Source organism: Leptodactylus fuscus, chromosome 10 (genome assembly GCF_031893055.1).
Source record: "Leptodactylus fuscus isolate aLepFus1 chromosome 10, aLepFus1.hap2, whole genome shotgun sequence".
Lineage (NCBI taxonomy): Eukaryota > Metazoa > Chordata > Amphibia > Anura > Leptodactylidae > Leptodactylus > Leptodactylus fuscus.
This window is the reverse complement of record NC_134274.1, coordinates 80,740,440-80,763,748: the sequence shown is the minus strand read 5'-3', so window position 1 is coordinate 80,763,748 and position 23,309 is coordinate 80,740,440. Positions and strand designations below refer to the sequence as shown.

Genomic DNA, 23,309 nt, shown 5'->3' with positions numbered 1-23,309 from the left:
CAGCACAAAAACTGTGCTGAAAAATTCGGCTTATACTCGAGTATATACGGTTCTCAGATTCTAAACACACAGGAGTTCACCTAAATTACAAGAAGATGGAGCCTCCTAATCCAGGACCATTTTCTGCCAGCCTGGGAAATTATTTAGATTGGTGTACAAAGTGCCCCTCTTAATAAATCCCCCCCCCTCAAAATGATAAATGGACTAAAGATAGACGGGTACAGTGGAACCCAATCAGTATAATTAATCTGACATGATATAGATATGAACATACAATGATCAGCACTACAATCAGATCGTAAGTTAACAGCGTAGATAGCGTTCCGAATTTCTGACCACAAGATTTGTGTACTGTACAGTCTCTCAGCGTGACAATCTTGGTAAAAATCTGTGTGCGTCAAGGATAGGAGGACTGGATCATCTTCATCGGTCGATTCCTAAGAAGTTCATTAAGTTATCAATTAGTCTTTAAAACAAATGTGAACAATCGAAGACGAGGCAGAGAAGATCGAGTTCGGCAAATCCAGAGGTTCTAGAAGAGCACATCATACAGAGGAAGACAAGTCAACACAGAGCTTAAAGGGGTTTTCTGAAAGTGAAATCCTTAGGATAGTGTCCTTAACATCTGACCGGTGAGAGTCACTGAAGTGAATAGCAGACACAGCGCTCTACATTGCATAATGGCTGCACTCGGTATTGCGGCTCAGGCCCATTGACTTGAATAGGACTAAGCTGTTAAGAACATGAGGGGCCTGGCCTGTGAGGCAGAAGCAACAGTCACCACAGCACAGCTGGGGGTCCCAAGTATCAAAGCCCCAACGATCACCTAAAGGATCAATCAATATTCAACTCTGAAAAAATCCCTTTAAGACCCCATGCTCCCATTAATGAAATTGGACCTTTTCGATTCTAGAATTGCTGTATCTGACTCTCGATAGGTTTTAAGTGCATTTCCTGATGCTTAAGGAAACGAGATCTCCGCGTAAAGCTTTTACTGCAAGCTGAACACGAGAACGGCTTGACGCCTGTGTGCACGGACTGATGCTTAATAAGATTGGATTTGCGAGTGAAAAACTTGCCGCATTCGTCGCAGGAGAAGGGCTTCTGCCCCGTGTGCATGATCTGATGATTGAGGAGGACGGACTTCTGTGTAAACGATTTTCCGCACTCCTCGCACGGGAAAGGCTTCTCGCCTTTATGGATTCTCTGGTGTATGACGACATCGGATTTCTGCGAAAAACACTTCCCGCATTCCGAGCAGGAAAACGGTTTCTCCCCAGTGTGGATTCTCTCATGTCGCACCAGATCGGACTTGAATTTGAAGTATTTGTCGCACTGAGGACAGGAAAAGGGCTTCTCGCTATTGTGAACAACCTGGTGCTCTTCGAGATCAGATTTTTCCAGAAAGAACTGGCCACAATCAAAGCACGGGTAAGGATTCTCGGTGAAGTGGCTGCGCTGATGCTCGAGAAGAACAGATTTCCGAGTGTAGCATTTCCCGCACATGGGGCAGGAGAATGGCCGCTCCTCTGTGTGGACTTTCTGATGTTTAATGAGAATAGACTTTTGTGTAAAGCAGCGGCCACATTCAGAACAGGAAAATGGCTTCTCACCATTGTGAATCCTCTGGTGCTGGATGAGAACGGATTTTTGCGAAAACGACTTTCCACATTGCATACAGGGAAAAGGCCGCTCCCCCGTATGGATTCTTTGGTGCCGAACAACATCTGACTTGTGAGTAAAGCACTTCCCGCATATAGAACAAGGGAACGGTTTCTCTCCTTTGTGGATCTTCTGATGTCTCATGAGATTTATTCTTTGGCCAAAACACTTGCCGCATTCAGCGCACGAATAGAAAGCGTCCATGGCATCCTCAGACTTTTGTGTATCCGGACAAACTTCTTCATGGTTGGAGTAGTCTGCGAAGCCACCGCTGTAGTCTTCCTCATGATCTTCGGTCTTAAAGTCTAAGGTCTTTTCATTACTTTCCTCATCTGTTAACGAATCAATGACAAGGTAAGATGAAGGTCATCTCAAGACGAGCCTTGTTATCTACCTACTTGGAGTAGCCAAGGCAGTCACAAGTAAAGGATGGAAAAAGATGCTGCGATTTCCCTTATCTAGCGTTCGGGACTCCATTCTCAGCTTTCCGTCTTCTGCAGGAAGAAGACTGAAAGCGCAGACCGGGTCCGGCCGTGAGTGTTTTATGCTCTCCGCCGCGAAACCGTTTTTTTAAAAACCGGACACAGAGTACTGCATGTCAGACTCTGTGTCCGATTTTAAAAAAAACGGTTTTGCGGCGGAGAGCATAAAACGCTCAGCACCGCTCACGGCCGGACATCTTTCAAACCCATTGAAATGAATTGGTATGAAAGAGTCCTGCAGGTTTCCGTCTCCTGTCTCTGTTTTGTGCAGGAAACGGAAACCTGCAGAACGGAGACCGGGCGCAGATGTGAACGAGCCCTTACCCAGTTGCTTAACACATATCCAAACAGTCTCTACATTTCTAAGGTCAGGTTCACATCTGCGTTCAGGGATGTCCGTTTGCAGATCCCCTGAATGGAAATCTAATCTGCAAAAAAAAAAAAAAGGGGAACCTTTAAAAACAGACAGACCCCATAGGCTATAATGGGGTCCGTGTGGTTTCTGCACGAAAAAAAAAGTGCTGCTTGCAGAATGTATCTTTCCACATAATTTATGTGAAGAAGGGAACAGAATGGCCTGAGCGCAGAAGTGAACCGAGCCTAACTTAACCGAAAACAGCATCCAACATCTCCCTCCCTAGGTTCAACAAGGACCGGTAGGGGATAATACGCCTCTGTATAAAATCAGAGGAGCAGTACGGGCCTCTAGACTTGTACTAAAGCTCTCTCGTCTTAAAGGGTGGATAACCCCTACAGCGCCCCACAAGGATTACTCTGACACCATATTTAGTGTAACAAATAGGATCAGGTTTACTAATTTAAATGTTCATAGTGAATAATTTCCCCCCCCCCCTTAAAATGTAACTAAACCTTAATTTTTTTTCGTCAATTCTTGAAAGATGGAGATAAAGATAGTAAACTTTGTAGTATACTTTAGAGAAGAAAAGTGCCTGTTTATTCAATTATCTGCCACTAACATTGATCAAATATATACTATATCAGTCTATGGAGAGGGGGAGAAAAAAAGCCAAAAAAAAAAAATGTGTGTAATTATGTTATTTAGAAAGTAGGAGTGTGTTTAGATTAGTGTTTTAGGGATTTCCATTTGTAACGAACAACCCCTTTAAAAACTGAAAAGGAACACTCATTATTCAGATCCCCTTGCCAGTCAAACACACACGCTTGCAGTATATACGCTTTCCCTCTATATCACAATCAGGGATATGCAACTCATTAGGCTAATGATTAGCCACATCAAATCCTTAGCTCAAGGACTAAGTAAAGCTGAATGCCATCCTAGATTTCTTATCCCTACACGTTTCCCCTGCTTAAAGGGATTCTACCATTAAAAACTGTTTTTTTGTAGATAAGACGTTGGAATAGCCTTTAGAAAGGCTATTCGTCTCTAGAGATGAGTGAGTACTGTTGGGATCAGCCGATCCAAACAGCACGCTCGCATAGAAATGAATGGACGTAGCTGGCACGCGGGGGGTTAAGCGCCCGGCCGCTGTCAAAGCGGAAGTACCAGGTGCATCCATTCATTTCTATGGAGCGTGCTGTTCGGATCGGCTGATCCCAACAGTACTCGCTCATCTCTATTAGTCTCTTACCTTTAGATGTGATCTCTGCCGCGACGTTCCTTAGAAATACTGGTTTTTACCAGTATGCAAATTAGTTGGGGGCGGGCCCCAGTGCTGGAAATGCGATGGGGGCGTTCCCACTGCTGCTCGAAAACAGGCTCCAGCGATGTCTCTATCTTCTGCTGGATCCTCCCCTTCTTTCTTCAGCGTGATGCGCATGCGCAGTTGGCTCTACTAGTGTCTCACTGGCAGAGCCAACTGCGCAGGCGTCGGAGGTGACGCTGAAGAAAGAAGGAGAGGATCCAGCAGAAGATAGAGGCGTCGCTGGAGCCTGTTTTCGAGCAGCAGTGGGGACGCGCCCATCGCATTTCCAGCACTGGGGCCCACCCCCATTGCTGTGAGAGAACTAATTTGCATACCGGTAAAAAACGGTATTTCTAAGGAACGGTGCGGCGGCGATCACATCTAAAGATAAGAGATGAATAGCTTTTCTAAAGGCTATTCTGACGTCTTATCCACAGAAAATGTTTTTGATGGTAGAATCCCTTTAATGGTAGAATCCCTTTAAAGTTTCGCCGTTCTTCAGAAGCTAAATTGGAGTGTGAAGCGGAAAGTCAGGTCGCAGTCACCTCAGGCCACATAAAGTGGTAGTACCATTCCCCATTACTCACCTTGGCTGATATCTGTGGTGTAATCCTCATTGAAGTTCACGTCGCCCCTCTGGTATTCCTCATCGCCCTCTGTATTTTCCACTTTGACAATCACCAGCTTATTATCCTAGAAGAGATAGATAGAAGATTACAGCGCGTCTCCCGTCCAGGCTCCTCCGCGCTTATTCACACAGCGCTATACCTCCTGTCCCTGCAGCTCCTCCTCCTCTTCCTCCATCCAGTCTTCAGAATAAGAAGGGCTCTGACATCTCTCCGGCGTATTACTATTACTGGATCCATCTGTAGGACAGTCAGGGACCACAATCAGGACAGGTTTATGAACACGAGGGCCGTTTCCCACAGCAATGATCACAGCCGGTCTTACCCAGTGATGTGAGGGGGCTGCGCTCCTCCATTATGGCGGCTGTGGACAGATCTAAGGCTTTATAGTTCCTTCAGGTGATTACTTATGGTTTCTCATGGATCGGGATACTATCTGGATCCCACTTTGCAGGCGGTCACACATTCACGGGGTTCTTACGCACTATACCCCTGTGGACGAGAAAACTTTGGTTAATATGATGCAAAGATGGAGGCGGCGCTTTGTGCGGAGCGCTCGTATCTCCTCATTTAGTGGCCGCACTACACAAACGGTGCAAACTGCTGCTATATCTGTATATAGGACAGGTATATCGCCTGGTGCTGGGGTCACTTCTGTATATAGGACAGGTATATCGCCTGGTGCTGGGGTCACTTCTGTATATAGGACAGGTATATCGCCTGGTGCTGGGGTCACTTCTGTATATAGGACAGGTATATCGCCTGGTGCTGGGGTCACTTCTGTATATAGGACAGGTATATCGCCTGGTGCTGGGGTCACTTCTGTATATAGGACAGGTATATCGCCTGGTGCTGGGGTCACTTCTGTATATAGGACAGGTATATCGCCTGGTGCTGGGGTCACTTCTGTATATAGGACAGGTATATCGCCTGGTGCTGGGGTCACTTCTGTATATAGGACAGGTATATCGCCTGGTGCTGGGGTCACTTCTGTATATAGGACAGGTATATCGCCTGGTGCTGGGGTCACTTCTGTATATAGGACAGGTATATCGCCTGGTGCTGGGGTCACTTCTGTATATAGGACAGGTATATCGCCTGGTGCTGGGGTCACTTCTGTATATAGGACAGGTATATCGCCTGGTGCTGGGGTCACTTCTGTATATAGGACAGGTATATCGCCTGGTGCTGGGGTCACAGAGCCATGACCATCCCCCTCCCCATACTGAGCACAGACCAAGCACCCACAGCAGCACCTGAGCACAGCAGTGACGTCATCACCAACCACAATACCAGGGTGCGGGCAGAGATAACACAGACTGCGGTCACGTGACGGCCTGTACCACCGCTCCTATACAAGGGGGGGGGGTCATACCTTGTATCCTCCGCCATGTCCCCCCCCCCCTGCCCCGCTCACCGTCTCCTCCTCATCCCAGACACGGGCGCCGCAAGATGATGAAGTCACCGCCCCAGGGTGGGAGGCGCACGGTGCATGCCGGGTATTGGAGTTCTGTTTCCCGTCCCGATAAGGATCACGTGACGCAAGCTCCGGCGTCTCACAGGGTCACCTGGCAACAGAGCCCTTCAAGTTATCGCGGGAAAGTGGAAGATTGTCAGAGCAGAGGTGGAGGGCGCTGAGGGGACTATCGTGACAGAACAGAGACTATTGTGACAGAACACCTCAGGACACCTCAGAATACCTCTCAGAATACCTCAGAATACCTCAGGACACCTCAGAATACCTCAGGACACCTCAGAATACCTCAGGACACCACAGAATACCTCTCAGAATACCTCAGAATACCTCAGGACACCTCAGAATACCTCAGGACACCTCAGAATACCTCAGAATACCTCAGGACACCTCAGAATACCTCAGGACACCTCAGAATACCTCAGGACACCTCAGAATACCTCAGGACACCTCAGAATACCTCAGGACACCTCAGAATACCTCTCAGAATACCTCTCAGAATACCTCAGGACACCTCAGAATACCTCTCAGAATACCTCTCAGAATACCTCAGGACACCTCAGAATACCTCTCAGAATACCTCTCAGAATACCTCAGGACACCTCAGAATACCTCAGGACACCTCAGGACACCTCAGGATACCTCAGGACACCTCAGGATACCTCAGGACACCTCAGGATACCTCAGGACACCTCAGGATACCTCAGGACACCTCAGAATACCTCAGGACACCTCAGAATACCTCAGGACACCTCAGAATACCTCAGGACACCTCAGAATACCTCAGGACACCTCAGAATACCTCAGGACACCTCAGAATACCTCAGGACACCTCAGAATACCTCTCAGAATACCTCAGGACACCTCAGAATACCTCTCAGAATACCTCAGGACACCTCAGAATACCTCAGGACACCTCAGAATACCTCAGGACACCTCAGAATACCTCAGGACACCTCAGAACACCTCAGGACACCTCAGGACACCTCAGAACACCTCAGGACACCTTAGAATACCTCAGAACAACTCAGAATACCTCAGGACACCTCAGAACACCTCAGAATACCTCAGGACACCTCAGAACACCTCAGAATACCTCAGGACACCTCAGGACACCTCAGAATACCTCAGGACATCTCAGAATACCTCAGGACACCTCAGAATACCTCAGGACACCTCAGAATACCTCAGGACACCTCAGGATACCTCAGGACACCTCAGAATACCTCTCAGAATACCTCAGGACACCTCAGAATACCTCAGGACACCTCAGAATACCTCAGGACACCTCAGAATACCTCAGGACACCTCAGAATACCTCAGGACACCTCAGAATACCTCTCAGAATACCTCAGGACACCTCAGAATACCTCTCAGAATACCTCAGGACACCTCAGAATACCTCAGGACACCTCAGAATACCTCAGGACACCTCAGAATACCTTAGGACACCTCAGAATACCTCAGGACACCTCAGAATACCTCAGGACACCTCAGAATACCTCAGGACACCTCAGGACACCTCAGAATACCTCAGGACACCTCAGAATACCTCAGGACACCTCAGAATACCTCAGGACACCTCAGAATACCTCAGGACACCTCAGAATACCTCAGGACACCTCAGGACACCTCAGAATACCTCAGGACACCTCAGAATATCTCTCAGAATACCTCAGGACACCTCAGAATACCTCTCAGAATACCTCAGGACACCTCAGAATACCTCAGGACACCTCAGAATACCTCAGGACACCTCAGAATACCTCAGGACACCTCAGAATACCTCAGGACACCTCAGGACACCTCAGGACACCTCAGAATACCTCAGGACACCTCAGAACACCTCAGAATACCTCAGGACACCTCAGAACACCTCAGGACACCTCAGAACACCTCAGGACACCTCAGAATACCTCTCAGGACACCTCAGAATACCTCAGGACACCTCAGAATACCTCAGGACACCTCAGAATACCTCAGGACACCTCAGAATACCTCAGGACACCTCAGAATACCTCAGGATACCTCAGGACACCTCAGAATACCTCTCAGAATACCTCAGGACACCTCAGAATACCTCAGGACACCTCAGAATACCTCTCAGAATACCTCAGGACACCTCAGAATACCTCTCAGAATACCTCAGAATACCTCAGGATACCTCAGAATACCTCTCAGAATACCTCAGGACACCTCAGAATACCTCTCAGAATACCTCAGGACACCTCAGAATACCTCTCAGAATACCTCAGGACACCTCAGAATACCTCAGGACACCTCAGAATACCTCAGGACACCTCAGAATACCTCAGGACACCTCAGGACACCTCAGAATACCTCAGGACACCTCAGAATACCTCAGGACACCTCAGAATACCTCAGGACACCTCAGAATACCTCAGGACACCTCAGAATACCTCAGGACACCTCAGAATACCTCAGAATACCTCAGGACACCTCAGGACACCTCAGAATACCTCAGGACACCTCAGAATACCTCAGGACACCTCAGAATACCTCTCAGAATACCGCAGGACACCTCAGAATACCTCAGGACACCTCAGAATACCTCAGGACACCTCAGAATACCTCAGGACACCTCAGAATACCTCAGGACACCTCAGAACACCTCAGAATACCTCAGGACACCTCAGAACACCTCAGAATACCTCAGGACACCTCAGAACACCTCAGGACACCTCAGAATACCTCTCAGGACACCTCAGAATACCTCAGGACACCTCAGAATACCTCAGGATACCTCAGGACACCTCAGAATACCTCTCAGAATACCTCAGGACACCTCAGAATACCTCAGGACACCTCAGAATACCTCTCAGAATACCTCAGGACACCTCAGAATACCTCTCAGAATACCTCAGGACACCTCAGGATACCTCAGAATACCTCTCAGAATACCTCAGGACACCTCAGAATACCTCAGGACACCTCAGGACACCTCAGAATACCTCAGGACACCTCAGAATACCTCAGGACACCTCAGGACACCTCAGGACACCTCAGGATACCTCAGGACACCTCAGAACACCTCAGGACACCTCAGAACACCTCAGGACACCTCAGGATACCTCAGGACACCTCAGGACACCTCAGAATACCTCAGGACACCTCAGAATACCTCTCAGGACACCTCAGAATACCTCAGGACACCTCAGAATACCTCAGGACACCTCAGAATACCTCAGGACACCTCAGAATACCTCAGGACACCACAGAATACCTCTCAGAATACCTCAGAATACCTCAGGACACCTCAGAATACCTCAGGACACCTCAGAATACCTCAGAATACCTCAGGACACCTCAGAATACCTCAGGACACCTCAGAATACCTCAGGACACCTCAGAATACCTCAGGACACCTCAGAATACCTCAGGACACCTCAGAATACCTCAGGACACCTCAGAATACCTCTCAGAATACCTCTCAGAATACCTCAGGACACCTCAGAATACCTCTCAGAATACCTCTCAGAATACCTCAGGACACCTCAGAATACCTCTCAGAATACCTCTCAGAATACCTCAGGACACCTCAGAATACCTCAGGACACCTCAGGACACCTCAGGATACCTCAGGACACCTCAGGATACCTCAGGACACCTCAGGATACCTCAGGACACCTCAGGATACCTCAGGACACCTCAGGATACCTCAGGACACCTCAGAATACCTCAGGACACCTCAGAATACCTCAGGACACCTCAGAATACCTCAGGACACCTCAGAATACCTCAGGACACCTCAGAATACCTCAGGACACCTCAGAATACCTCAGGACACCTCAGAATACCTCAGGACACCTCAGAATACCTCAGGACACCTCAGAATACCTCTCAGAATACCTCAGGACACCTCAGAATACCTCTCAGAATACCTCTCAGAATACCTCAGGACACCTCAGAATACCTCTCAGAATACCTCTCAGAATACCTCAGGACACCTCAGAATACCTCAGGACACCTCAGGACACCTCAGGATACCTCAGGACACCTCAGGATACCTCAGGACACCTCAGGATACCTCAGGACACCTCAGGATACCTCAGGACACCTCAGAATACCTCAGGACACCTCAGAATACCTCAGGACACCTCAGAATACCTCAGGACACCTCAGAATACCTCAGGACACCTCAGAATACCTCAGGACACCTCAGAATACCTCAGGACACCTCAGAATACCTCTCAGAATACCTCAGGACACCTCAGAATACCTCTCAGAATACCTCAGGACACCTCAGAATACCTCAGGACACCTCAGAATACCTCAGGACACCTCAGAATACCTCAGGACACCTCAGAACACCTCAGGACACCTCAGGACACCTCAGAACACCTCAGGACACCTTAGAATACCTCAGAACAACTCAGAATACCTCAGGACACCTCAGAACACCTCAGAATACCTCAGGACACCTCAGAACACCTCAGAATACCTCAGGACACCTCAGGACACCTCAGAATACCTCAGGACATCTCAGAATACCTCAGGACACCTCAGAATACCTCAGGACACCTCAGAATACCTCAGGACACCTCAGGATACCTCAGGACACCTCAGAATACCTCTCAGAATACCTCAGGACACCTCAGAATACCTCAGGACACCTCAGAATACCTCAGGACACCTCAGAATACCTCAGGACACCTCAGAATACCTCAGGACACCTCAGAATACCTCTCAGAATACCTCAGGACACCTCAGAATACCTCTCAGAATACCTCAGGACACCTCAGAATACCTCAGGACACCTCAGAATACCTCAGGACACCTCAGAATACCTTAGGACACCTCAGAATACCTCAGGACACCTCAGAATACCTCAGGACACCTCAGAATACCTCAGGACACCTCAGGACACCTCAGAATACCTCAGGACACCTCAGAATACCTCAGGACACCTCAGAATACCTCAGGACACCTCAGAATACCTCAGGACACCTCAGAATACCTCAGGACACCTCAGGACACCTCAGAATACCTCAGGACACCTCAGAATACCTCTCAGAATACCTCAGGACACCTCAGAATACCTCAGGACACCTCAGAATACCTCAGGACACCTCAGAATACCTCAGGACACCTCAGAATACCTCAGGACACCTCAGGACACCTCAGGACACCTCAGGACACCTCAGAATACCTCAGGACACCTCAGAACACCTCAGAATACCTCAGGACACCTCAGAACACCTCAGGACACCTCAGAACACCTCAGGACACCTCAGAATACCTCTCAGGACACCTCAGAATACCTCAGGACACCTCAGAATACCTCAGGACACCTCAGAATACCTCAGGACACCTCAGAATACCTCAGGACACCTCAGAATACCTCAGGATACCTCAGGACACCTCAGAATACCTCTCAGAATACCTCAGGACACCTCAGAATACCTCAGGACACCTCAGAATACCTCTCAGAATACCTCAGGACACCTCAGAATACCTCTCAGAATACCTCAGAATACCTCAGGATACCTCAGAATACCTCTCAGAATACCTCAGGACACCTCAGAATACCTCTCAGAATACCTCAGGACACCTCAGAATACCTCTCAGAATACCTCAGGACACCTCAGAATACCTCAGGACACCTCAGAATACCTCAGGACACCTCAGAATACCTCAGGACACCTCAGGACACCTCAGAATACCTCAGGACACCTCAGAATACCTCAGGACACCTCAGAATACCTCAGGACACCTCAGAATACCTCAGGACACCTCAGAATACCTCAGGACACCTCAGAATACCTCAGAATACCTCAGGACACCTCAGGACACCTCAGAATACCTCAGGACACCTCAGAATACCTCTCAGAATACCTCAGGACACCTCAGAATACCTCTCAGAATACCTCAGGACACCTCAGAATACCTCAGGACACCTCAGAATACCTCAGGACACCTCAGAATACCTTAGGACACCTCAGAATACCTCAGGACACCTCAGAATACCTCAGGACACCTCAGAATACCTCAGGACACCTCAGGACACCTCAGAATACCTCAGGACACCTCAGAATACCTCAGGACACCTCAGAATACCTCAGGACACCTCAGAATACCTCAGGACACCTCAGAATACCTCAGGACACCTCAGGACACCTCAGAATACCTCAGGACACCTCAGAATATCTCTCAGAATACCTCAGAATACCTCTCAGAATACCTCAGGACACCTCAGAATACCTCAGGACACCTCAGAATACCTCAGGACACCTCAGAATACCTCAGGACACCTCAGAATACCTCAGGACACCTCAGGACACCTCAGGACACCTCAGGACACCTCAGAATACCTCAGGACACCTCAGAACACCTCAGAATACCTCAGGACACCTCAGAACACCTCAGGACACCTCAGAACACCTCAGGACACCTCAGAATACCTCTCAGGACACCTCAGAATACCTCAGGACACCTCAGAATACCTCAGGACACCTCAGAATACCTCAGGACACCTCAGAATACCTCAGGACACCTCAGAATACCTCAGGATACCTCAGGACACCTCAGAATACCTCTCAGAATACCTCAGGACACCTCAGAATACCTCAGGACACCTCAGAATACCTCTCAGAATACCTCAGGACACCTCAGAATACCTCTCAGAATACCTCAGAATACCTCAGGATACCTCAGAATACCTCTCAGAATACCTCAGGACACCTCAGAATACCTCTCAGAATACCTCAGGACACCTCAGAATACCTCTCAGAATACCTCAGGACACCTCAGAATACCTCAGGACACCTCAGAATACCTCAGGACACCTCAGAATACCTCAGGACACCTCAGGACACCTCAGAATACCTCAGGACACCTCAGAATACCTCAGGACACCTCAGAATACCTCAGGACACCTCAGAATACCTCAGGACACCTCAGAATACCTCAGGACACCTCAGAATACCTCAGAATACCTCAGGACACCTCAGGACACCTCAGAATACCTCAGGACACCTCAGAATACCTCAGGACACCTCAGAATACCTCTCAGAATACCGCAGGACACCTCAGAATACCTCAGGACACCTCAGAATACCTCAGGACACCTCAGAATACCTCAGGACACCTCAGAATACCTCAGGACACCTCAGAACACCTCAGAATACCTCAGGACACCTCAGAACACCTCAGAATACCTCAGGACACCTCAGAACACCTCAGGACACCTCAGAATACCTCTCAGGACACCTCAGAATACCTCAGGACACCTCAGAATACCTCAGGATACCTCAGGACACCTCAGAATACCTCTCAGAATACCTCAGGACACCTCAGAATACCTCAGGACACCTCAGAATACCTCTCAGAATACCTCAGGACACCTCAGAATACCTCTCAGAATACCTCAGGACACCTCAGGATACCTCAGAATACCTCTCAGAATACCTCAGGACACCTCAGAATACCTCAGGACACCTCAGGACACCTCAGAATACCTCAGGACACCTCAGAATACCTCAGGACACCTCAGGACACCTCAGGACACCTCAGGATACCTCAGGACACCTCAGAACACCTCAGGACACCTCAGGATACCTCAGGACACCTCAGGACACCTCAGAATACCTCAGGACACCTCAGAATACCTCTCAGGACACCTCAGAATACCTCAGGACACCTCAGAATACCTCAGGACACCTCAGAATACCTCAGGACACCTCAGAATACCTCAGGACACCTCAGAATACCTCTCAGAATACCTCAGGACACCTCAGAATACCTCTCAGAACACCTCAGAATACCTCTCAGAATACCTCAGGACACCTCAGGACACCTCAGAATACCTCAGGACACCTCAGGACGGGCTAGTTCACATGTGACTGGGGAGTGTCCGAATTTGGTCCCAGAAAAACGCTTCAGGAATTAGGAAGTGGTTTGTGACATTGAGGGTTAGGCCAGGTTCACATGGAGTATTCTGGTTCGTAATGTGGAACATAGACGCCGCGGGAGCTTTTGCGGGCCGTATACGCTCCCATTGTTTTCAAAGGGAGCCGGTACCGTATACGCGGCGCTATTTTATATCACGGCCGTAAAATAGCGCCGCGTATACGGTACCGGCTCCCATTGAAAACAATGGGAGCGTATACGGCTCGCAAAAGCTCCCACGGCTTCTACGTTCCACATTACGGACCAAAATACTCCGTGTGAACCCGGCCTTAGGGCGGATTTTGGCACCGAGAGTGACACGGGGACTCACATCACTCTCGGGCCAAAATACGACAATCGCGGCTTCTCCCTCCAGAGTCGGCTCAAATGAATGGGCCGACACCAGAGGTTGCAGACGCCGCGGAATCGGCCTGAACAAAGAGCAGCTCGCTTCTATTTCCCACGAGCGGCAGCATGCATACACCACCATTGTGAGGGCGCGGGTTATGATGTGGATTCCATGCGAATCCCATCCCCACTTTGTGGAAAAAAACGCAGCGCGGACATGCTGCGAATTGCAAAGCTTTTGCGGATTTGTAAATCACAGCATGTCAATTATATCTATGGAAATGCAGCTTTCCCGTAGAAATAATGTTAAGAGAAAGTCCGCGGAGGAAAACCCTGTAAACTTTCTCTTAAAAGCGCTGCGGAAAGAACTGCAATGTGATCACGCCACGGTTCTTTCCACTGCGTTTACGCCCAGTGGGGCCTCAGCCTTAAGCGGTATTCCGGGCACCACGGCTGTTGGAGTATTAGTCTTTGATACAAGCCGGGCACCACATATTGAGAGAAAAAATTTATGTTTTAGCTCACCATCCCACAGTACAAGGTGCACGATCTTGACTTCTGGACTTGAGACTGTATTTGTACGTATTCATGCAAAAAGAGAGTAGAACCGCATCTCTTCACCGTCGTAAAAATTAGCTTTTATCATATTAAAACCATACAAAAAACTAAAATAAAGAAGTGAAAAGATAGAAAAATAATGTGTAGCTAAAAAACCGCTATTGCTGCATGGCTGGCTGACGCGATTCAGGACTAGAATGTCCCTTAACCCCTTCCCGACATCCGCCGTAATAGTACAGCGCATGCCGGGTGTGTAACTATGGCGGCCGCCCGGGAGCCAGGCGGCTGCCATAACCGCTGGGTGTTTATCCAATCGGTCCCAGACCGATCGGAGGCATTAACCCCTCTGGCGTCACAGTCAAAGGCACCGGAGGCGCCATTTTCCCGGCAGCGCATGGCAAGCAAGCATGCTCCAGGGCTGACGTCACATTGCCATGACAGCCGGGAGTCTTGTTAAAGGCTCCCGGCCGGTCTGCATTCTCTTTCTTTTGCAGGCTGGTCTATGCAGCCTGCTAAAGAAATGATGATTTTTTTGCATTAGCATTGTAATGCATCGCATTAGTGATCAGACTTCCTGGGGCTCAAGAGCCCTAAGGGGTCTAATAAATGCAAAAAAAAAAAAAAGTATATATAAATTTTTTAAAAAAGTATTAAAAATTCAAATCCCCCCTTTCCCTAGAACACATATAAAAGTAGTTAAATACTGTGTAACACATACATGTTAGGTATCCCCGCGTCCGAAATCGCCCGCTCTACAAATCTATACAAATATTTTTCCTGTACGGTAAACGCCGTAGCGGGAAAAATAGTCAAAAGTGCCAAACCGCTGTTTTGTCACTGTTTTGATTCGGATAAAAATTTGAATAAAAAGTAATCAAAGCAATAACATTTCCCGAAAATAGCAGAACTAAAAAGTACACCCGGCCCCACAAAAAAAGACGCCCTATACATCCCCGTACACGCACGTATAAAAAAGTTACCGCTGTCAGAATATGGCGACTTTTCTAAAAAAAAAAATTTAACACAGTTTTGGATTTTTTTAAGGGGTTAAAATGTAAATAAAACCCTATAAATTTGGTATCACCGGAATCGTAACGAAACACAGAATACAGGGGACAGGTCATTGAACGCCGTAAAACCAAAGCCCGTAAGAAAGTCGCAGAAATGAATTTTTTCTTCAAATCCACCCCATTCTGAATTTTTTTCCAGCTTCCCAGTACATTATACAGAATAATTAATGGCGGCATCAGGAAGAAAAAATTGTCCCTCAAAGATTAAGACCTCATATGGCTCTGGGAGCGGAGAAATAAAAAAGTTATGGGTTTTAGAAGGAAGGGAGTCAAAAACGAAAATCAAGGGAAGGGGTTAATCATGGCCTCTTCAGCAGGTTCTAAACAAGTGACGCTTACCTTCCTTTTGTATTTTTAGCACCATACCCTCCTCAAGTGTTCTAAATTATACCAAATTGAGGCACCCATTCCCAGACGCTAAGCTTTGGACGTACGAGTATTTACCTAATTTTATCAATGAATGAATCAAACCCCCTTGATCTTACCTAGGAGGCAAAATATAACCCATCAAACCCTGGGGTTAAAAAATGGGACCACGTCTATTCTCCTAATAAGCATCCAACTTACCACGAGCTTCTCGGACCCTCGCTGTAACTAGTCACATATTCGACTTATCACATGTTATGTCCTACCATATGACTACTCCCCCCTTTGAATCATTCAAGTTTCAACCCCGGTCACGTGTCCCATTAGGGGCTCCATTCAGGTTTCCACTCCGGTCACGTGACCTAAATGGACCAATCCCAGCTTAGAGTTTAGCTACACATTATGGTTTTAATATGATAAATTAAAAGCTAATTTTTACAAAGGTCAAGAGATGCGGATCTACTCTCTTTTTGCATGACTACGTACAACCTATTGAGCATTGAAATGATGTATTCTTGGAAAAATGACAATGTAAATGGATTCTCCCATCTTAGTCTTTCAGCCAGGCTGCATGCAGCGTCTGCTTCTCACTTCCTGTATTTCGCCCCCTCCTGCTGAACAACTTATGCAGGTCAGATATTTATGCAAATTCTTGTACAGAAGGGACTCAGTGTTATCTGTGTGTTTCCATAGAGAGATAACAGACTCGGCTTTATCAGCAGACTGCAATTAGCTGAAGTTGTCAAGAGCAGTGAGTGAGTGACGTCACTTTTCCTATAGGTCAGTGGTTATAGCAACATGGGAGGAATAAGGTCACATAGCAGGCAAACAAAGCAGAATTTCTAAAGCAATATAGGCTTCAATTTTTAGAAGCTACCAGCATAGATAGGATCCTTGAGATGGGACAACCCCTTTAATATTTAAGATAAGATAATCCTTTAATAGTCTCTCCATGGGGAAATTCAGTGTGTTAACATTAACAGGCTCAGCTCTGACCAAAAAAAATTATAAAACTGATGCGTACCTCTTTTCGAGTGGTATGTCCTTTGTTTTTAGACCAGAGATGCTGAGGGTCTTGTGATGTAGCACTGCTGATACATCACTGCTACCCCACATGTGACTGCTGGGGATCGCCACAACACAGGAGGGAATGGGAGATGCACCACCTGACCGGAGGACCCTGGATAGGTCATCTTGTTTTATTTTACACCTCTCTGGCCATACTTTGGTCTCCCAAGGTAAACAGTAAAACCGAACGGTAGTGTAAAATAATATATATATATCATCTGCCCCTTATCCTCTGTTTGGGTGGCACGTATTCTGTTCCCCCAGATGCCAGGCCAGAAGTACCCATGGTCCCATAATACAGCATTGCTACCTCACATGTGACTGCTGGTTCTAGCCTCCTCACAGAAGAGAACAAGAGATACACCACCTGAACATCTCTGGCCATTCTCGGGTTTTCCATGATACAGAAAAAGCCCAGGGGTGGAGTAAAATTAGAAAATAAGTGATCTTTGGTATTCACCTACCATTTAACTGTTTGGGTGGCATGTCCTGTTTCCCACAATGCCAGGCCATAAGTGCTGTTGGTCTCATGGTAAAACACCGGTACCCCACACGTGACAGCCTGGGTCAGCCTCTGCACAGAAGGGAACAGGATACATGCAACCATAAATAGATGAGGATCACTTCTTTTCCAATTTTACCCCCCTGGGAGGTGTAAAATAACTCAAGACCTGATACTTAGGCCCAGTTCACATCTGCATTCAGGCCATTCCGTTCTCCTCTCCACATGAAAAGTGTTGCGGCATTTTTCGTGCCGAAGCCACACGGACCCCATTATAGTCTATGGGGGCCACCAGTTTCCTTACGTAACCACTTTTTTTTTTTAATGCGGATTAGGTTTGCATTCAAAGGGTCCCTGAACGGAAACCCATGTGCAGATGTGAACAGGGCCTCACCTATCCAAAGTCCTCTGCTCAGATGGCTCGTCTCCTGTGCTGTTGCTAGCCTCCGCAGTCACCGCTGTAGCCATCCTTTGCACCTATGTATTAATTTGTTATGTTTATGACATTATGTTAATTCTATTTTGTGTTTGCAAAATTTCAGACAAGGAAAGAAGAGAGGAATGAATTGCTATTTATTTGGGTCATATCATCTGAGCTTCGTCCACTTGCTAAGAGTTTTCCATAAAAGTGTGATCTGACCTCTGTAAAAAATAGTCTCTGTAGTCAGAATACAGCAAGGTGGCGCTCTCCTCCATGTGTCTCTTCTGATGTTGGATCAGACCCGATTTTTGACTAAAACATTTACCACATTGGTCACAGGGAAACATTCTATCTCCCCCGTGGATTCTCTGATGTTGGACTAGATTCGATTTGTGCGTAAAACATTTATCACACTCCGGACAGGAATATGGCTTCTCCCCTGTGTGGATTCTCTGATGGGTGAGGAGATTGGATTTGAGAGTAAAACACTTTCCACAGTAGGAACACGGGAAGGGCTTGTGGCCCGAGTGGATCCTCTCATGTCTGCCAAGATCTGACTTCAAGGAAAAACATTTCCCGCACACCGAACAAGAAAACGGCCTCTGACCCGTGTGGGTTCTCTGATGTCTGACCATGTCCGATTTTAATGTGAAACTTTTACCGCACTCTGGACATGAATGCGGTTTTTGGTCTGTGTGACTTCTACAATGCTCGACAAGATGTTGCTGATGACTAAAACATTTCCCACATTCTGAGCAGAGAAATGGCTTCTGGCTTGTGTGAATCCTCTGGTGCATAATGAGATCTGATCTCCTGGTAAAACAATTGCCACATTCTAAACAGGGAAACATTTCGCCCCCCATAAGACCTGTACTTTGGATATAAATATGGGATGGATCTGAGTGTTCAGAGGATAAATCTCCGCCATAAAGGGCTGGGGGGATGCTGAAGTTTTGTGTCAGGATATGTGAAGCTTCAGAAGTCTCCAAGTGACTACTCGGATTTTCACTATACAGGACTGGGGTTACGTTGTGGGCCATAAAGTTTTGCGAGACATCAGGTGAGAGATCTTTACTCTCGAGGACTAGGGGTATGTTTTCTCTTGGAAAAACTTGTCCAATGACTCTGTGTTCTGTTCCATCGTTTTGAGACCAGATGTGTCTTTTTGGGACATTGCCATTGAAAGGTTCACCTGTGAACACAAAATAAATAATGATTTGCACAATACCCTACAGTTAAAGTATTTGACCCCCACCAATCTGAAGGGTTAAAATAAGATCCAAGACCCTACCCGTAGCCCACTTAGAGTTGACATATCACTTAAAGTGGTTAAAGTGGAGCTGCATATACTTGGAGCGTCACTTCTACCAGTGTATAGAAAACAATAGCCGCTGACAATGCTGGGAGAGAACAACATGATTTTATTGTTTTCCTACCCGTGTCACTTCTTATGACCCCAGGGGAGAAGGCACCATGGACTTTAGTTCATGATATCACCCACTTCCCCCCACATTATCAATCAGAAGCATACTTTCCCTTTAACCCCTTATATGCTGTAGTCAATGCTGACCTCAGCATCCACATTGTTTTACAGAAAAAAGTAAAAAACAAGGTCTGGTAAAGCCACATTTAAATAAAATGGAAAAAGTTATAAACATGGGAATGTAGAGAGGGGTAAAATGTTACTGGTTTAAGGGTAAAAATGTGCATACGCCAGCAGAGTTATGTGCCAGGAATCGTTATCTGAGCCATACATACAAAGTCTGCAATAAAAAAAAGTGAGTGTTTTTTTGGAATTTTAACCCCTTCCCGCCGATGGCATTTTTTGATTTTCGTTTTTGACTCCCCTCCTTCTAAACCCCATAACTTTTTTTTATTTCTCCACTCCCAGAGCCATATGAGGTCTTAATTTTTGCGGGACAAATTTTTCTTCATGATGCCGCCATTAATTATTCTATATAATGTACTGGGAAGCAGGAAAAAAATTCAGAATGGGGTGGATTTGAAGAAAAAATGCATTTCTGCGACTTTCTTACGGGCTTTGGTTTTACGGCGTTCACTGTGCAGCCAAAATGACATGTCCCCTGTATTCTGTGTTTCGGTACGGTTCCAGGGATACCAAATTTCTATGGTTTTATTTACATTTTGACCCCTAAAAAAATTCCAAAACTGTGTTAAAAATTTTTTTTTCTAAAAGTCGCCATATTCCGACGGCCGTAACTTTTTTATACATAGGTGTACGGGGATGCATAGGGCGTCTTTTTTTGCGGGGCCGGGTGTACTTTTTAGTTCTACCATTTTCGGGAAATGTTATTGCTTTGATCACTTTTTATTCAAATTTTTATCAGAATCAAAACAGTGAAAAAACAGCGGTTTGTCACTTTTGACTATTTTTCCTGCTACGGCGTTTACCGAACAGGGAAGATATTTTTATAGATTTGTAGAGCGGGCGATTTCGGACGCGGGGATACCTAACATGTATATGTTTCACAGTATTTAACTACTTTTATATTTGTTCTAGAGAAAGGGGGGTGATTTGAACTTTTAATACTTTTTATATTTTTTTATATTTGTTTTTACTTTTTTTTTTTTTTAATTTTTTTTTTGCATTTATTAGACCCCCTAGGGGTGTTGAACCCCAGGGGGTCTGATCACTAATGCAATGCATTACAATGCTAATGCATTGCAAAAAATCATAATCTCTTTTGCAGGCTGCAGGAGCCGGCGATCCCTGCCAAAATGGCGGCGCCCATGCGCTGCCGGGAAAATGGCGCCTCCGGCGCCTTTGACAGCAGCGCCGGAGGGGTTAATGCCTCCGATCGGTCCGGGGACCGATCGGAGGCATTAGAGCCGGTTGTCTACTGCTTAAAGCAGTAGACACCCGGCGGCTATGACGGCCGCCCGGCTCCCGGGCGGTCGCCATAGTTACAGACCCGACACGCGCCGTACTATTACGGCGCATGTCGGGAAGGGGTTAATGTGCCTGTTAGGAGGTTGACATGTTCTAGTCACGCGGGTGGCTAGACATGAGGATTGTAGTTATTTCCAGTATTTTGTTCCTCACCTTTGTTGACATCACCAGGATGTACCATCTCCATGAAGTGAGGATCACGCATCATGAACGAGCCTACTTCATCATCTAGATCTTCTACTTTAATATTAAGAAAACCTTCTTCCTAAATGCAGATATATAACAGTGTACATGAGTCACACAGCTTACTCACACACGATGGCAGTATATACTGACACATCAACTCCAACTACCTGATAATCCTGTAGGCTGTTGGGATTTTCCTCTGATCCACGCTGGAGGTATAGAGGACTGGGGCATCGCTCTGGTGTGGCTCTCTTACTGTTTCCATCTGTAGGAAATGGACACACATAATGTGACTGAATACATGAAGCTGATGATCAGGTCATGGCATGAAATTTAGAAAGAACCTGTCAGGGCTATTTGGGACACTAAAGCACCCAAAGCTCCTTATGGGGTTCTTAGTTGTCCTAATACACTTCTCTTAATGTTATCAAAAACATAAAGAAGAATCTCATCAGAGTTATCTCTGTTGCTTTCAGTGTCTTTACAGTCGTTCAGTGGAGCCGAGGGAGCGCACTGCCACCTCACTGCGCATACACCTGTGGTCCCGCACACACACACTGAAGCCGGAGCAAAGAGTACAAAAGTCAGGTAAGTAGAAAGGTTAGGGCAATGAAAGGGATTAGTTTGTGTGGAGAACATGTAGAGTTCCAAGGTTAGATGATCCTGAGCGCCTCCAAGAGCAAGCGGAGTAAGAACTTCAAGTCTACAACCTAAAATGCAAAAGGCTCGTGCCTCTTACAGTTGTAGTTAAGTCTAAAGTTCATGTTTGACAAACTTAAAAGGGTTACCCAGTTTCTACTACCGAGGGCCTATCCTTAGGATAAACCATCAATATTAGATCTGTGAGGGTCTGATACCCGCAACCCCTGCAGATCAGCCACACTCTAGTCTTACAAACTATAGCAGTGGGTGTAGGTACTGCCATGCTGCGCTACTGAAGTCAGTGCTGCAATACCTACACGTGCTACTGTGTGTGCAGCGCAGCTCATGGAATATAAATATTACCAGAAGCGACACTGGCTTAGTACAGCTGATCTGTGGGGGTCTCGGGTGTCCCCTCAGGTCTAATATTGGTGGTCTATCCTAAGGTTACTGTCACTGGATCTAGGAAAAGAAGAGGATACAAAAAAAAAAAAGAGGATATAAAACTTAACTTTTAATAAAATTGTATAAAATCTCCGGGCAGTGATGCGGCCCCTACCATATATAAAAAAATGCAATGGATAGTGTCAATATGAACACTGTCCAGTGGGGTTTAAAGGGTTAATGCCCGAATCTATCTAGGACGCCTGGCGGTTTAGTATGTATCCTGTGCAATCAACTCCTAACACTCAGAATAGTCCTGGGTAAACACGCCACTATCGGAGCTCCCACCCTAGACAAAAATGTATACAGACATAAGATACACTGTCGCTGTTCGTATTGTCTTATATCAAGCCCACATCCGAATGAAGTCTGTCTGGATTGTGGAAACTAACACAGCACTGAGTATTCTATCCTAAGGTTAGGCCATCAATTGTAGAAACTGGATAACTCTATTAATAACCCTAAAGGGGTTGCTCACACGTAGAAATTTGATGCTGATTTGGGGGCGTATTCTGCTCTTAAATCAATGTCAGATTCCATCCAGAGTCTTCCTCCCTTTGCGTCTTACTCGATCTTGCCATGCATGCTGTGGCATGGTAGTTGGGCCTAATGAGAGGCAGAAAGTCACGAAAGAATGCCACCAGCCTCCACTGATTGCAATGGGTGTCAGATGCAGATTTTTCCTCTAACAGATTTTTTTCAGCGAGCGGAAAAGTAAGCATCAGGAGACGTTCACATGGAGGAAAATGAAGAGGATTTGCCCTTCGTTTTCCAACTAAGACTGAATAAGCTTAATAATCAGGGAGTCTCGAGCTGCGGGCTCCTCAGCAAAATCAACTGCAATAATCCTGCTGCGATCTCTGCCTCCAATTGTTTCTGACCCCAAATCAGTGTCAAAATTCTACATGTGAACAGCACCATATACTCCATCTTCCGGGAGTTTCCGCCTGTTACCTCCGATTGAAGTGAATGGAAGG

General features: G+C 46.6%; 1 protein-coding gene across 2 annotated transcripts in view; it reads right to left on the bottom strand.

The window, feature by feature from the left end:
- Window positions 1–219: 219 nt before the first annotated feature.
- The window catches only part of LOC142183329 (uncharacterized), a 35,440-nt gene continuing 12,350 nt past the window's right edge, over window positions 220–23,309 (bottom strand). Inside the window, exons 9-13 of one of the 2 annotated variants that reach the window (XM_075258375.1) lie at window positions 21,414–21,511; window positions 21,214–21,325; window positions 18,402–19,341; window positions 16,989–17,015; window positions 220–1,816 (exon numbers count right to left, since the gene is read on the bottom strand). In XM_075258375.1, the coding sequence (XP_075114476.1) occupies window positions 910–1,816; window positions 16,989–17,015; window positions 18,402–19,341; window positions 21,214–21,325; window positions 21,414–21,511 (2,084 nt within the window). In that variant the 3' untranslated portion in view covers window positions 220–909. Of the gene's footprint in view, window positions 1,817–16,988; window positions 17,016–18,308; window positions 19,342–21,213; window positions 21,326–21,413; window positions 21,512–23,309 lie in introns of those variants that run through there. The other variant, XM_075258374.1, reaches the window with a different exon arrangement.